We start from the raw sequence: 15,474 nt of genomic DNA on the forward strand, positions 1-15,474 counted from the left end.
ATTTTTAAAAATAATTTAAAAAATTACTAAAATATAAAAATAATAATTTTAAAAATATTATTAAACCCTTAAAAAAATAATTTAAATTTTTGTTTAAAATATTCACTATAATAATAGTTTAAAACATAAGAAAAAATATTAAGTAGTTAAGTTTGAAAATGGAAGTGAGAGAAAAAAGTAATAAAGAAATAATAGAAGAATATTATTTTAATAGAATAGAGAAATGATAGGGAATGAGATGTAGAAGGTTTTTTAAAAATGAGTAAAATTTAGGATAAAATTATAGGAAGTGTCCTTTTTAGCTAAAATTTAAGAAAAAATTTAAAAAATCGGATGTGAATGCTCTTAGATATGTCCTGAGACTCAGAAATTATACGTATGGGGGTTTCGTGGCGTGGACATGATTAGCTTTTTGAGCGTAGACATATGTCGATGTGCTCGACGTGACCAAATACATCACGTGAGCACTAAGGAATTATGACACTGCTTTGCAAAATGCCAAAAACCAACACGTACAAAAGTCACATGCGACACAGGAACAGAGTTGTATGGACATGGGCATCAATTATCACCATTTTTCAGTAATTATATACCAAAGTTTTATCATATGATGAAACTTCAAAAAATGGACCAACCATAAAGATCGTTGAGACAGAACCGCATTTACATACTGCCTGCTATAACTCTCTGGCCAACGGAACTACTCTGCCAATGTAGTACTACTGCTTAATTACTGCCACGGGTTTAGAGGAAGAGGTAGTGGGTCTGGTCTCCAGCGGGAAGGTCGTTTGAGTCTGAATCTTGCCATGAGAGCAATATGATCTGAAGACCAAATAGGTGATGGAAGGCTAGGTTCAGTGCTTTCAAGGTACGGAAGTTCCAACAAACCTTCAAGAATCATATCCGTCGCTGATAGGAAGCAAAAATATTCAGAATTACTCGATCGAAGAGAATAAATCATGAAATCATAGATCGATAGAAAGCAAATAAAATCTGGAATGAAGTGTTGCAAGCTTAAGGCTCCCTTTGGTTGCAAAGTTATCTGTCTCAAAGTTCGAAGTCAACAGAATCAAACTGAAAAGACTTCAGATATGGAGGGATGGCAAAAAAGCCATCCAACATGGACAAAGAAATGCTAGCAGCATTAAGGCATTATGATAACAAGGGAGGATAGTATTATTCAGTTAAGATTTGTACGCACAGATTCATCTTTACAATAATTGTTTCAGAATCATTCAGGATCTTTTTTCATCATCATCACTATTATTATTCAATTTTTGGATTATCTGAAAGGGGCCCAATGCAAAATGAAAAGACTTATTGCAAGCATTACATAATATATAAATGGAATGACATTTTTTTTTATTCATTTTCTTCAGCATCTAATGCATTCCAAGCTAAAGGTTTGACATGTGACCTCGACTCTTTAAAAAAAAAAAAAAAGCTAAAGGTTTAAATGCAATGTTTTTAACAAGATACTAAAATCATCCTACTGCAAAAGCCCTTTCACCAGTATTAAAAACAAAATTAGGGTAACAACTCAGATAAAATTTAGAATACCTGTGTAGAATATGTAATCTAAGGTTCCACAGAAATCTCGCGTAACGTGAGTGAATACCGGCTCCTTGGTTCCGAGATCTGACTGACAGGAGGATGCATATGCACTTAACTGGAGTAGAAACTTTTCATGCATTAGTGACATAATAATTAAAGTCATGATAACAATCACCCCAACAATGATAGTACTACTGTATTATGCATGAAAGTAACCAATAACAACTATAATACAGTACGTACTAAATTATCATAGGAAAAACAATTGCCTTACCAGACACAATGAATGATAAAGCTTGAGATGCTGATATATACCATTTGAATCATCCTCCCTTGCACGAGTACGGTTAATTCTGCCACTGACTATGAAGGTATGAGGATCACTGCAATGTCATTGATAGTGCATTTGTGAGCATGATACACATCATTAGTCTTAAACCTTCGGGAGTGCTAGAAGAACATGTTATTAGAGTGAGGTTGTTTATAATTGCCAATTTCTTTGTTTTTACACATGCAAAGCCTGCATCTAGTTTAATATTATTGGCTGGCTTACAAATGAAGGGAGATGTTAGTATTAGTTGCTATAAAACAAAAAACAAGCACAAACTAGTCATACATACTTGGTCCGCCACTAGCCAAATAATCAAGATAAACAAGTAAATAAAATTAGAGGAAAAGGTAAAATGTTAAACAAATAGGGTTCACTTTTTAGGCTAAAAAAGGTTCAAAGAAAATTATATTAAATACGCTTCCTTCCAATATTTCCCTTCATTGATTATATTTCCTCTGCTTATTAAGTTCATCAATCAAAGGAAAATCAATGACCATGAAAAAAATCACGATTGGCAAATCAAAGCAGAGTAGATCAGTGGCATAAGATAACAAGATGCAAAACTACTATGGGTGACCAAAAACTTATTTCCTCCTTCCACTTTTATGTTGCTTACCTATACAAGCTTGTGTGTCTTCTCAATGTGAGCTACTTTGCCAGAAACAAAAGACTAACCTTTGAGGAAGAGAGTTGATATCCCCACACAATAGTAGAGGAATTTGTGACTGGGCAATTTTCTCAAGTCCATTTACAAGGTTTGCAACCTTGGGTCAGAAAAGAAGAAACAGTCAAACCCGTATAATTTGCTTAAAATGAAAATTTATAGAGAAGATCCATGTACAAGTTAAACGGCACCTGAAATAATTTTACATCTGGATGTTTTGGATTTGCAGATATGTGGGTGTTTGCCTGATGATAAAAGGCCTGAGTACGCATAAATTCCCAGAATTAGCAATACAAAACTGTTAAAAAGTTGAAATACAGTACCACACAAATGCGAGTTTGAATGGCATCAGTGGTGCTGCCTTTTTGCATTTTTTCTAATACAACGACAAGTGCAATATTGTCCTGCAAAACCAAATAGAATAAAAAAGGTGAAATGATAAACAGATGATGGAGAAGCAAGAATGACATATATATACAGCACATGGAGGACTATGTAATAAATAAACACCTTTGCCAGGTGGATGCGGGCGGAATTTCTGTCTTCAGGCTTCAAAGCTTCAACCACTGACAATGCTGTTTTTCTAAACTCAATCTACACAAAGACACCTCCAAGTCATTTACCCTTTCAAATGGACAAATTTTGTTATTCAACTGACCATATTTTGCTCACCTCATATTTCTTAATTTCTTTGAATAGATCCCTACGGTAGAATGTTGCGCACCAATCACTTACATACCGTTTGCCTGTATAAACCTGTAAGATATAAAAAAATTGGTTTTCTACGTACAAAATGATAGGGTAACAAGTCATTGAGTCTCATGGATAAGAAATCACTTCAACTACATGGAGGGATATGTGGCAAAACATGAAGAAATATACGACAGAAGTAGGATTTTATCATCATTCAAGTTGAGTGGCCACAAATTTGCCAAAATTTAAAAATCATAGTCAAAGGAGGTAAGTAGCATGTTCGAAAATTTGTACACAAAAGAAACTATATATATTTCTTATTATTCTTTGATTTGATTCATGAAACATAAAAATCCTTGATTAAGAAGAGATAATGCTGATGTGTATGGTTGTCAAAAATACCAAAGCATAAGTTCAATCTCAAAACAAAGCGAACATACAAATAAATTTAAACAGAAAATTTAAGGTGGCTATTTTTTAATCTGGTAAGTAGTGTGGTAGTTCACTATTCATAATGAAAAAATGACATCAACATGGACAAGAAATCTACAGTATAATGCAACTATGCTCCAATCCAGCGCAAGAAAGTATGTCATTTCACTTACTCTCCAGAAGATTACGCCTTTTGGAGTGTTGAATGTCAATAAATGAGAAGAAACATTCATCAATTTATCACCAAGGCAATCCAAGCAAAATGTTTAGCATCTTTTCAGAGGTAACTCTTGGAATTGACTCAGGACGGAATTCCTTGCCATTTCTCAGCAAGGAGTGAAATCTATAAAATTTATTTTGCTACTACTAGAAATTACAGAAGAGTCAAGAGAGGTACTGTGTTAAAAAGTGAGAATAAACTGAGAGAGATTCTAGGGTTTCAAGCTCCTAAGACAGTCTTAAAAAAAATCCTAAGGCTGCTCAGGCCAACTTATAGTAAAAAAAGCACAGAAATAGTAAGATGCATCTCGCTCACACAGAAGTGATCAACTATGACAATGACAGAGACAGCAGAGCTTAATCTAGTCTCAGCAGTCTGACCATGTGGCTTTTATGGCAAGAGAGAAATAGCCATGCTTTTGAGGGTTGAGAAATGTCAATTGTTGAATTCAAAGCCAGTGGTTTTGGGGGACTGGATGGCTGCAATGGATTGCAATGCTTTTACTTTCCTAGATCATGACTGGAAGTAGCTAAACATATGATTGGATTAGGTCAAGATAGAATAGGTAGTAGCAAATTCCATAAATTAAATATGCCTAAGATCAGACAAAGTGACAGTTCCTCATAATCTAATGTATACAAACCATAGGCATCAGTCACAATCAATCTAACAAACTCATGCAGCTACAAGACTGGACATTCAACCGCAAAATACAATGTCAAATAAAGAAATTAACTAGGACCAAAGAACATGTCTCCAGGTAGCTAACCATTAATCTTACTCTCACAATTTAAATTTTGCCAAAAGTTCCCAAATTTCAGAGCTTTATATGTAGTTCTCCAACGTATATTAATATACATATAAGTGTTGATTGTAGGAATGCAATTAATAAAAAATATTTATTTAAATTTTCAATGTTCTGCTATAATTTTTCAATTTGTTTCAGCGACCTATAAGTAATCTCACTAATCATATAAAAAGAAAGAGCGCTTTTATTCTGTTCTTTGTCTTTGATTTACATCTAATATAAATGTTAAGAACAAGGAAAAACTATAGAAACAATAATCCTTTGGTTTTTTTTAAATGACAAATCACTGCATTAGTTTCAAATACACTCAGGGAGTAGAAGATGGTGGGTGCAAACTGGTGGACCTGCAGCTCCACCCCATATGCAGGTCTCCATCTGTCACACCCATCCCTCCTGATGGGTGTATGTTAAATACAAAGGTACCACATGTGTGGCAAAAGGATTTTAGGAACTCCATGGAAGAGAGGTGGATCTTAAAAAAATAAATGACTATATTCGGTAAGGTTTCAACCATACCCTTTGGGTCTTTTCCTTGTACACAGCTGAGTACCCACATTTTGCCAGCTGAGGCTCAAAGAAATTTTCAAAATGATCACTCTGCACCTGCCCACAAAGAAGGAACAACATATGAGCAAAAAACAATAATAAGCTACCAGGCACCACTAGGGCCAACATTCATACTAAATATTCCAGAAAAAATACGCAGATAAATGTGAAAAAAAAAACACCTCTTGAAGACAAAGGATATCTGCACCATATTTAATAATCTCACGGAGCAAATTCTGTCGACGGTAGCCCCATAAAAGAGCCCATGCTGGGCAGTAATCATAGATCTTTCCGGTAGCATACAGATCAGAAAGGACATTATAGGATAGCACAGTAAACACTACATCATCAGAAGATTTCTGCAGATGTCTAATTTGGACCATATGACGATGAGGAGCAGATGGAGGAGTAATCACAGGATCAGTCACTATCATATTAACTGGAGACAAATGAATACCCTGCGAACAGTCTACAGCTGCAGATTCCAGCCTCAATCTTAAACCAACATCATCCATTGTGGGTACATAAGCTTTTGAGGATCCCACCTTAATCCATTCTTTGCCTTCTCGTTCTACCACCATTGCACTCTGATGAAGTAATGAGGCATCACCGAAGGCAGGCCAAGAACCAGAACTCCTGAGCTCTCTAACTGATTGTTTATTGCCAGTTAAATTTCTACAGACAGCTTCAGCTGCATTGTGATGACGCACCCTATGTATTTTCCACGAATCTAAGAAACACCTTGAAGAGCAATGATAACTCTCCTTGGGTGGTAAATCCAATTCTACACAGGACACGCACTGAAAGGTACTCAACTTACCATGGTGGACAGAACAAGTAAACTGTTCGCGGTACCTACATAAGACGATTTATTATAGAAGTTTCAGAATCTTAACATTAGCTAAAAGCCACCATGTCTTTCTAGTAGTGAAAGAAAAACCGATTGCACTGCATGATCAGAGAATACCACCTCTTTCTGAAACAATGTTCAGGATCAACACAGGTTTGTGAACACACACACACACACACTGCCTTCAAAGATAAGATTTCAGTATAATTAATTAAATTTGGTACATAAATGTTAATCGAACACTGGACAGTAAAGCAAAGATAGCCAATTACAATGCATTAAATTATCTCTCAGTTTTTTTCCCTTAACAGGCAATATACAAATCAGATTTTATTTTCAACATGTGGCTGAAATTCATATGCATGTGTGATTTATTTATTTATTTTGACAAGTAATAAGAGATTTTATTCCCAAGAATAGGTATAAGCCCAAGTACACAAGACGTATGCAAAGGAGATACCTACTATCTAAAAACAAAAGGAAATCTAAAACAAATTCTGGAAAATATCATCCATTATAAAAGTTTTAGCCCACGAACTCAAAGTACTACAGAAAAAATCCCTAAGGTCTCCCAATGAACGTTCTTTGTCTTCGAAGCATCTCTCATTCCTTTCAAGCCATGGACACCACATGAGACAAGAAGGAATCATCTTCCAAATATCAATAGCATTCTTGCTACCCTTCAATCCCTTCCACCTACCAATAAATCCACTAGTTCCTTGGGCATTACCTAAAGTAGACCAATCCGATTCAAAACTTCATTCCACAAGAACTGGCCACTTCACAATGAAGAAAGACGATTAACAGATTCCCCATCCTTTTTGCACATGACACACCAATCAGCAATGTACATACCTCTCCTTCTAAGATTTTCAGTTGTGAACACTTTGCCCCGGGATACCACCCAACAGAAAAAAGCAACCTTGGAAGGAACTTTCACTTTCCATATGTTTTTCCAGGGGAATTCACCGCTCCTGTGACTAGTTAATATGCTGTAAAAAGAGGAAGCTGAGAACTTAGAATTTCCTACCTAACATCAACTTTGAACTGTAGAGTCTTTCCAGAAAAGCCTTAACATCATCCACTTCCCAGTCATTAACATCCCGACAAAAGTTAACATTCTACTGAATATTATCGTCAATGCAAAAGAAAGAATATCCCACAGCTGCATTTTGATCCCTTGCAATTCTAAAAGGAGAGAAAAAATCCAACTTAAGTGTAGAATCCCCATAAAAAATTCCAAAATATACTCTCAATTCTTCTTTCTACCCTTGCAGGCAAAGGAAAAAGAGATAAGAGATAAGAAATAAGTGGGAAGATTAGACAAAGTACTTTTTATTAGAGTTGATCTTCCCCCTTTAGACAAGTAGATCATTTTCCAAGGTACCTCATAGGGAGAGAAGAAATTCTGCACCCCAGAATATTTGCCAAGTCTGAAATATTCTGAACAGAACCCACAGGAACGACTTCAGATTTCGATAAATTAACTCTTAATCCCGACACGGCTTCAAAACACAACAAAAGTGCTCTTAAAGCACGAAGATTGTCAGAATTGGGCTCACTAAAAATCAATGTATCATCAGCAAACAATAAGTGTGAAACACTGAAACTACTCCGGACCTCATCACCCACCACAAAGCTGGACAGAAAGTTACCATACACCGCCTTCTCAATCATTCTACTCAAGGCATCCATGATCATAACAAAAAGGAAGGGAGAGATGGGATCACCTTGCCTCAAACCACGCAAGCTGCTAAAGAATCCAACCGGTTCTCCATTCACCAAAATTGAAAATCTTGAAGTCGACACACAATGCTTTATCCACGAACACCATTTATCTCCAAAACCATATCTCCTCAACATATAAACAAGGAATTCCCAGCACACATGGTCATAAGCCTTTTCCATATCCAATTTGATTATAATACCAGCTTTCTCCATTTTAATTCTACTCTCCAAGCATTCGTTAGCAATTAAAACAGAGTCTAAAATATGTCTTCCCCTCATAAATGCATTTTGCGATTTTAAAATAATCCTCTCCATCAGCCTGCTCCAATGGTTGGCCAGCACCTTAGAAATGATTTTATACACTTCATTCACCAAACTAATAGGCCGAAAATCTCTCATCTCCACAGCCCCTACCTTTTTCGGAATAAGTGCAATGAAAGTCGCATTAAAACTCTTCTCAAACCTCATGTATGAATGAAATACAGCAAACACCTTCAAAATATCTTCTCTAACAAAGTCCTAGCATGCTTGGTAAAACACCAAAGAGAACCCATATGGACTCGGAGCCTTATCCCTATCCATACCCTTAACCACATTAAGTACTTCTTCTTCAAACTCTCTCTCTAGCCAATCAGCTTCGACTTGATCTATAGAATCGAAACAAAGTCTGTCCATTTTTGGTCTCCAAGAAAAATCTTATGAAAACAACTGCTCATAATAATTCACTATGCGAGCCTTAATATCTTCTTGATCCGTAATAAGTCTGTCCCCATCTTGAAGAACCTCAATTACATTATTTCTTCTATGAGAGCTTGCCATTTGATGAAAAAATTTAGTGCACCTATCTCCTTCCTTCAACCACAGCACCTTAGATTTTTGCCTCCACGAAATTTCCTCCATTGACGCTATATTTTCCAGTTCAGAAGCCACCCCTATTTTTCTTTTCCCATCCTCCCCCGAAATAACCCCTTGCACCTCCTTCTCATCCAAACCTCTCAACTCTTCCAAAAGAAGATTCCTCTTGCTGTCCAAAGTCACAAACTCCTCTTTATTCCATCTCTTTATATCTTTCTTAAGATATTTCAATTTTCCAGCCAGAATAAAACTAGGAGTACCTGAAAAATTATAAGAATTCCACCAACTTCTCACCCTGTCCACAAATCCCTCATCCTTCAGCCACATGTTTTCAAATTTAAAATACCTTCTCCCACCCTCAATTCCACCACAATCCAACATGATAGGATAATGATCAGAAAACAATCTCGGCAATAATTTCTGATTTAAACCAGAAAAATGAACCTCCCAAGAAGGCAAAACCAGAAACCTATCCAGCCTTGAATATGTCCTACCATTTGTCCAAGTATAATCTCCTCCCACCAAAGGTAAATCAATCAGATTTAATTCAAAAATTAAATCTGAAAAAGTAGACATTGCATGTGAAAAATTTGTGATTTATTGTTGCCACATTTAATTAAAATTGAAAATCCGGGGGGGATTTTGTGAATGTTAAATTTACTGTTCCAGCAACCATCGGGAAGGAACCCCACTATTAAGGCATTTGGGAAAGCGGATACACATTTTCATGGAAAAATAAAGATATTAACCCTTACATGTAAACACCACAGCTCCTCGGCCAAATAATGTGAACTTAAAAACATAAGAACAGAAAAATAATGTTCGCACTGCAAAAGTAGATAGTAGAATTAACTAACTAAAACTCACTGCAGAACTTAAGCAGGGCTGAGAGAGAGATGGTATGTCCACTATTGTCATCCTACTGGTATGAGTGCAGTGAGAGGAATGCGATTCTTCATCTTAATCCTTGTCATTCCCGGTCACACATGGTGATTTGTCATATTTCTAATGGCCTCTTCTGTCAACCACTTAAATGACACCTACTTGAAATCTGCCACATCACCATGTGTGACTGGGGATGACAATGATTAGGATGAAGAAGAGTATTACCCCTGTAATAATTATCCTACAAGGTGTCTCACACGCCCTTGCAACCTTATAAATTAGTATGCGTTTAAACTAACCGAAAGCTAAAGATACGTGAGTTATAATGGGACAAAAATATTCGGGCTTTTCATGATGGCTAGGAAACCTCTCTAAGTTAAGGGTAGAATTCTCGCCTGCAACATAATTTGAAAAAAGACACTTTGAGATAAAGTTGTACGGGGATCCTATCATTATCCTAGTCAAATCAAATTATCAAATTTGTTCTTGTAGTAAAACAATGGAGGGAGGTATGTTTATATTTTTGAAATTAATACTATCATATTCAATATTGTGGAGCATAGAAAATTTAAGGTTCTAAAATTGATAGTTTCATTGAATTAAGAAATTTAACCATGAGGATCCTTATAATATTACCTTCGTATATTAGGAATAGACTATGAGTCAGCCCTATATATGGCGCTATATTACCACGTTATAATGACTTGGGAAAACTTCAACCTCCGTATAGAACATTTAAGGTTCTTGTTCTTCAAAACAGTCTTCCGTATTTCTCGTGCACGGTGTCTTGTAATGCTACACCTTAATGAGAGACAATGGAAGAAAAATAATTAAAATTTTGTCGACAAACTCTTTTTGAATGTCTTCGGCTCGTGCCTAGACTCGTGCTCCCTCGTAGCTTTAACTGGAAAAGAAAAGAAAATTGAAAGAAATAAAAATTCAACCCACCTCAGCCAAAACCAAAAATTGGGGCAGCTTGATTTTTTTAAAAATTCTTTCTCACAGTTGTCTCGGATGCCAAACAGAGCTCAGTGTCCCAGAGATTTACTCATCTTACTGACAATGAAATCAACCAAAAAACCTAGAGATCGAAAGTTGAAACTTAAATGCTCCATTTGATTTCAAGATTCCGTCGGGTTCAAGAAGCTAAAACCGTCTCTCTTTATACGGGCGACAATTCTCGCTTCCTTTCCCAGTTCTTTCTAAACTACCTTACAGACAGTTTTGCATACACGAACATGCTAATTAGCGTAAGCACGTAATTCAGATTCACATACGAGATAAAGAAACAAAGCACGAGAAAATACGCATAACAGAAAGAAAGATATACCGACAAAAAGAAAGAAAAGACGAGACCAACCAGTTGCAAGCCAGTGAATGCGGTACTGGGACTATTTGAGACCCTGGGCTCTTGACATCTATGAACGGATTGATCTCGCAGTCGATGACTGGAGTTTTCGAAGGCAGACTCACCGACACTTCGAGCTCCGTGGTCTCGGATGATTCTTGGGGACCCATCTGAGAGGGGACACGAGAATGTGGCTCACGAGCATAGTACACACTGTCACTCAGCAACAAGAAAAGATCAATTGGGCCTCCGATTGGAGCTCTTCTTTGCAATGAAGAAGATGATTCGAGGGTATAAAGTTTGCGATTTTGGGTCTGAAGGCAGAGGGGTTTTGGGTTTGTGCTGTGTCAGTTTCAGCATGTGCTGGAATGGAAAGGCGGAAGGCGTTTGCTATATACGGAGAGAGTAAATATGAAAGACCCTCGGGCATGGGTTTTGGCTCGGAAATCGTTTGCCGCCAGTTTTGCATGAGCGTTATAATGCAACGTGGATGGCAAAATATAAAACAAATATATAAAATAGTGAAAACGTAGAGAAAATAATATATTTAGGAAAAATTACTTTGCCCATCTTATGCTCTATTTAACCGTTCGGAATTTTTTTTATTTAATGATTAAAAAAATTATTTTAAGTGTATTGATATATTATTTTATTTTTAAAAATATTAAAATATATTAAATAAAATATAAATAAAAAAAATTATAAAAATAACTAGAAATCAAAGTTAACTGACTACTCTAAACCACATAATAGCCCGACTTCATTAATCTTATCCTATATATGGCAAATTAAATCATCAATTTATCTAAAATTCACAATAACAGATACTACTACCCATGCAGGACTGACACTAGTTGACCGATCTAACAAAGGATGGAAGAGGTGTTGAGGAAACATCCATCAACTATATATATATATATATATATATATATATATATATATCCTATATCTTAAAAGTGTGTATCTTGATATGAATAATATTTATAAATAATAATAAATAGTATTTATAAACAATATATATGCCTATTACTTAAAACGCCTATACTGTAAAGCCGCTATCTCTAACTTTGCAGTTCTCACTAAAACCTAGTCATTATTGATAACAAAATGTGACCTTATAGCGTGAGAAAATATGGCTAACAGGTACATGCAATAGTCTCAGTGAAAATATTCATTTACTTTACAACATGAACACATATAACACCATTTGCAAATCGTTAGGCAACTAGTTAGGTAAGTCAAAAGTAATATTAATATATCCTAATCCTGGACATGTAAACTAGTTTTTAGGCTTCTTACCCAGAGGAAAAAAAAATCTGGAGTACACTAGTGGTTCAGATTTCCAAAACCTACAGCTGCATATTCTAACAAAAGTTACAAGCATATTGTACTCCTGATAGCAGTGGAATGGAGCTATATCTCCAACAGTTACAAATGTCCATAAGGTGTCTATTAATAGTTTATGTCAAACCAGATTAACATCATGGTTAATTGTCTTTAGATTAACATCATGCAAATATTTCTTCTCATGAGCTAAACATCTAACCTCATGATCAAATTATATAAAACAGTCCACTTGCACTAGTTTTTTCAGTAACCAATATATATATATATATATATATATAAAGTCACCTAGTTTTAGGTTAATATACATCTTATTCATAGTTGATGTAATGTAAACAATATCTTGAATACATTGTATTCAACAATATATATGGAATGTATTTCATCACAATAACCAACACAAATATTTATATGCACAAGCTATACATCAAACTATGGACAAGCAGTAGCAAAGACATCACGGTAATTTGTTCAGTAGCTCCAACAGCCAATTTGAAAACACAGTAATCTGTAAGAGAAGTCAATATTTATTTAATGTGGTAGGTCCTACCACATAATGAACCAACCAAATATTTCAAATTCAACAGTTCTGATATTAAAATATTTAACATCAAAACTGCTTTGGATTTCCTTCCATCCATTCATTCAAGTGAATATAAAGGGGTTGATATTCCTTCCAACAGAAATATGGCAAGTTTGAGAAGAAGCATAACCTAGGGGGCAGCAACCTCTACCTTTAGAATTCGAGTAGATGCCTTTGAGAAAATTTGATCACTTCCACAAAAACCTACAGCTGACCATTGGGCAGAGCACCAAATCAGACATCAATTCAAGAGACAGGAAAAATGTGATATAAACAAACTCTAATAACTTTAGAAAAATACATTCACAATTTTGTTGCTCTACCCAACACATAACACAATACTATTAATATAAAGTGACATAATGCCGCAACATCACAACTGGATTTGAATTAACAAAGTGCATTTATCTTCTTAAGATATTCATGAAACCAACAAATGTTAACAACAATCCATGGCCAACTCAAATTACATTACGCCGATGAAAAATTACAACGAAGCAAAGCAACTAATCAACCACCCAAGACAACCTAGTCACTAATCAACTATGCATAGTTCGATCACTCAACTATGCGATGCCCACGCGTGCCTAAGGGCATAATCCATTACCAAAAATCCTCATTGTGCCATGGGATTCATTAACCGATCAAACGCACGGGAGAAAACATTGTTAGACAGTGGGGGCTGAAGTGCTTGTAACAAGGCCACACAGTGTGAAAAAGAATCGAAACCGGCATCACTATCCATGCAATGTGTGGATCCTCTACTCCGCTTTTCCCCTGACGCTTCTCCTCTGCCCTTGTAACACTTTCGACGTGCCTTGTAGGAATGCGTGATCACTGCAACTATGTTCGATATCTTTTCGTTATGCTAGTTGCTTTGCCTTCCCTTCTGACGTCGTCGGGATGAGTGAGTCAATGGTGTCCCCACGTCCATTGAAAACTAGGACGGGCCATTAAAGACAAAATCAGAGTTCCCTTGGATGCCAAGTGCCGGGCCCCGACGGCGCATCTCAGCATCAAGATGCTCCTCTTCGTCCGAAGATGGTGGTGGTTGGGTGGACGCATGGTGGAGTGTACCGGTGGCAACAGCAGCGCCAAAAATGGTACAAAGGTCTACATATCGTGGGCAACCCAAGGTACGAAACTTCTTTACTTGTGGTTGGCCTGGATAAGGAATTTTAAATTCAAAATATTATGGAGGGATTAACGCGGGAAAAAGTGACATATAATAAAGGGATTATTTCGTAATATGAAAATATGGCATGGTTAAAGATGTATTACCCTAACGGCATTTGCCCAGTGTTCGTCGCTCCCTATAACCGTTTTGGTATCAAAGTCTCATCCCATACCAGTTTGGTGCATGAGGTCCATGAAAAGTCGTTGCATCATCTTAAACCGATGTATTTTCTCCTTGATTTGGCTCGCTTCGTACGTCCTTAACTCCACTGCCGTAAGACGTGCAACATAGGAAGCATGGTCCCTAGAAGTGATCTTCCCAGCCTTCAATGCACCATTAAGGGCGTCCACTAACATCATGTCAATGAAGACATCCTCCATTCCATCCGCCCAAATCATCGGATTAACGTGTGAAATGTTGGTATCAGGGTCCATTTGAAAATGCTAATAATATGATATTTCAATCCAAAGACATTTATATCATATGGCCAAATAAATTATAAATGAAATCCAAATTGTTTAATTTAGAAGTGGGTCATACCTACCGAGGGTGAGGTAATCGAGAGGAGCGTAGGTAGTAACGCTAACAAATTAAAAATGTTGTTAAAAACAGTTTGTTGCCAATATGGAATCCAAATAAACACGTGTGCGTCCAAATTATTCACGTGATCATATGCGAGCTTGACATATATTACCCACATAATCAATGAAGATGTTCTATAATATTATTTTCCTAGGCAGAGGCTTTGTAATCATTAGCAAGAATCAATGGCACAATGTGCATATATGCAGGACATGCAATTGTTTTGTAGAACTGTGATGTGGGGGGGCTGAAATTGCAAGGAAGTGAAGTCGAGAATTAGTATGAAAATTAACTAAGTAATCGTTGTCCACTGTTTCATAATTCATACCTTGCGTGATAAATGTTTGAAAAAATAAAACAACCAACCAGGCTTCGTATCCTATATTCTGTTGTAATTTCGTACTCTTATAATAGCAATTCCATAGGTTTATCACATAATGAAATGATCATGTGAATAATATAATACACACTTAGAAAGACCAATTCCTTTCAACTAATGCACCCATTTAAGTCCTAATCAATCCTTCACTTATTGTTAATGGCAGCCAACCATTTAGATTAAAAGCTGGAAACTTCATATATAGTTTATTTCAAGTTTCCAGCTCTTGATACTAAATTCTCCACTAGGAATTTTTCCTCTTTATTGAATGGTGTCTAGAAAGTAGACCATCAAGTTACCTTCATTTTTTTGCATCTAATATGAGTAGTTTAAAAAAACACATTTCCACCCAAAAACACAACCTCAGATTAACCAGATTTATCAAAACTAAACTACAAAAACTTATGTATTTCAGCAATTCAACCCTTAACACTATACAAATATGATCAATGCCTGTGACATGTTGCCCCATAATTTTGATGACCTATGAATGAT

At 36.1% G+C, this 15,474-nt stretch overlaps 1 protein-coding gene across 1 annotated transcript; it reads right to left on the reverse strand.

Annotated features, from left to right (window-relative positions):
- Nucleotides 1-568: 568 nt before the first annotated feature.
- LOC109007427 (carbon catabolite repressor protein 4 homolog 1-like) lies at nt 569-11,258 on the reverse strand. The gene is made up of 11 exons (XM_018987101.2): nt 10,927-11,258; nt 5,431-6,103; nt 5,219-5,305; nt 3,222-3,305; nt 3,060-3,143; nt 2,873-2,953; nt 2,741-2,809; nt 2,561-2,649; nt 1,829-1,937; nt 1,561-1,669; nt 569-909 (listed from the first exon to the last, which is right to left on the reverse strand). Exons 1-11 carry the CDS (start codon nt 11,082-11,084, stop codon nt 731-733), a joined length of 1,722 nt encoding a protein of 573 aa, XP_018842646.2. The 5' UTR covers nt 11,085-11,258; the 3' UTR covers nt 569-730.
- Between the last annotated feature and the right edge of the window lie 4,216 nt (nt 11,259-15,474).

The sequence above is a fragment of the Juglans regia genome, chromosome 8, assembly GCF_001411555.2.
Source record: "Juglans regia cultivar Chandler chromosome 8, Walnut 2.0, whole genome shotgun sequence".
Taxonomy (NCBI): domain Eukaryota; kingdom Viridiplantae; phylum Streptophyta; class Magnoliopsida; order Fagales; family Juglandaceae; genus Juglans; species Juglans regia.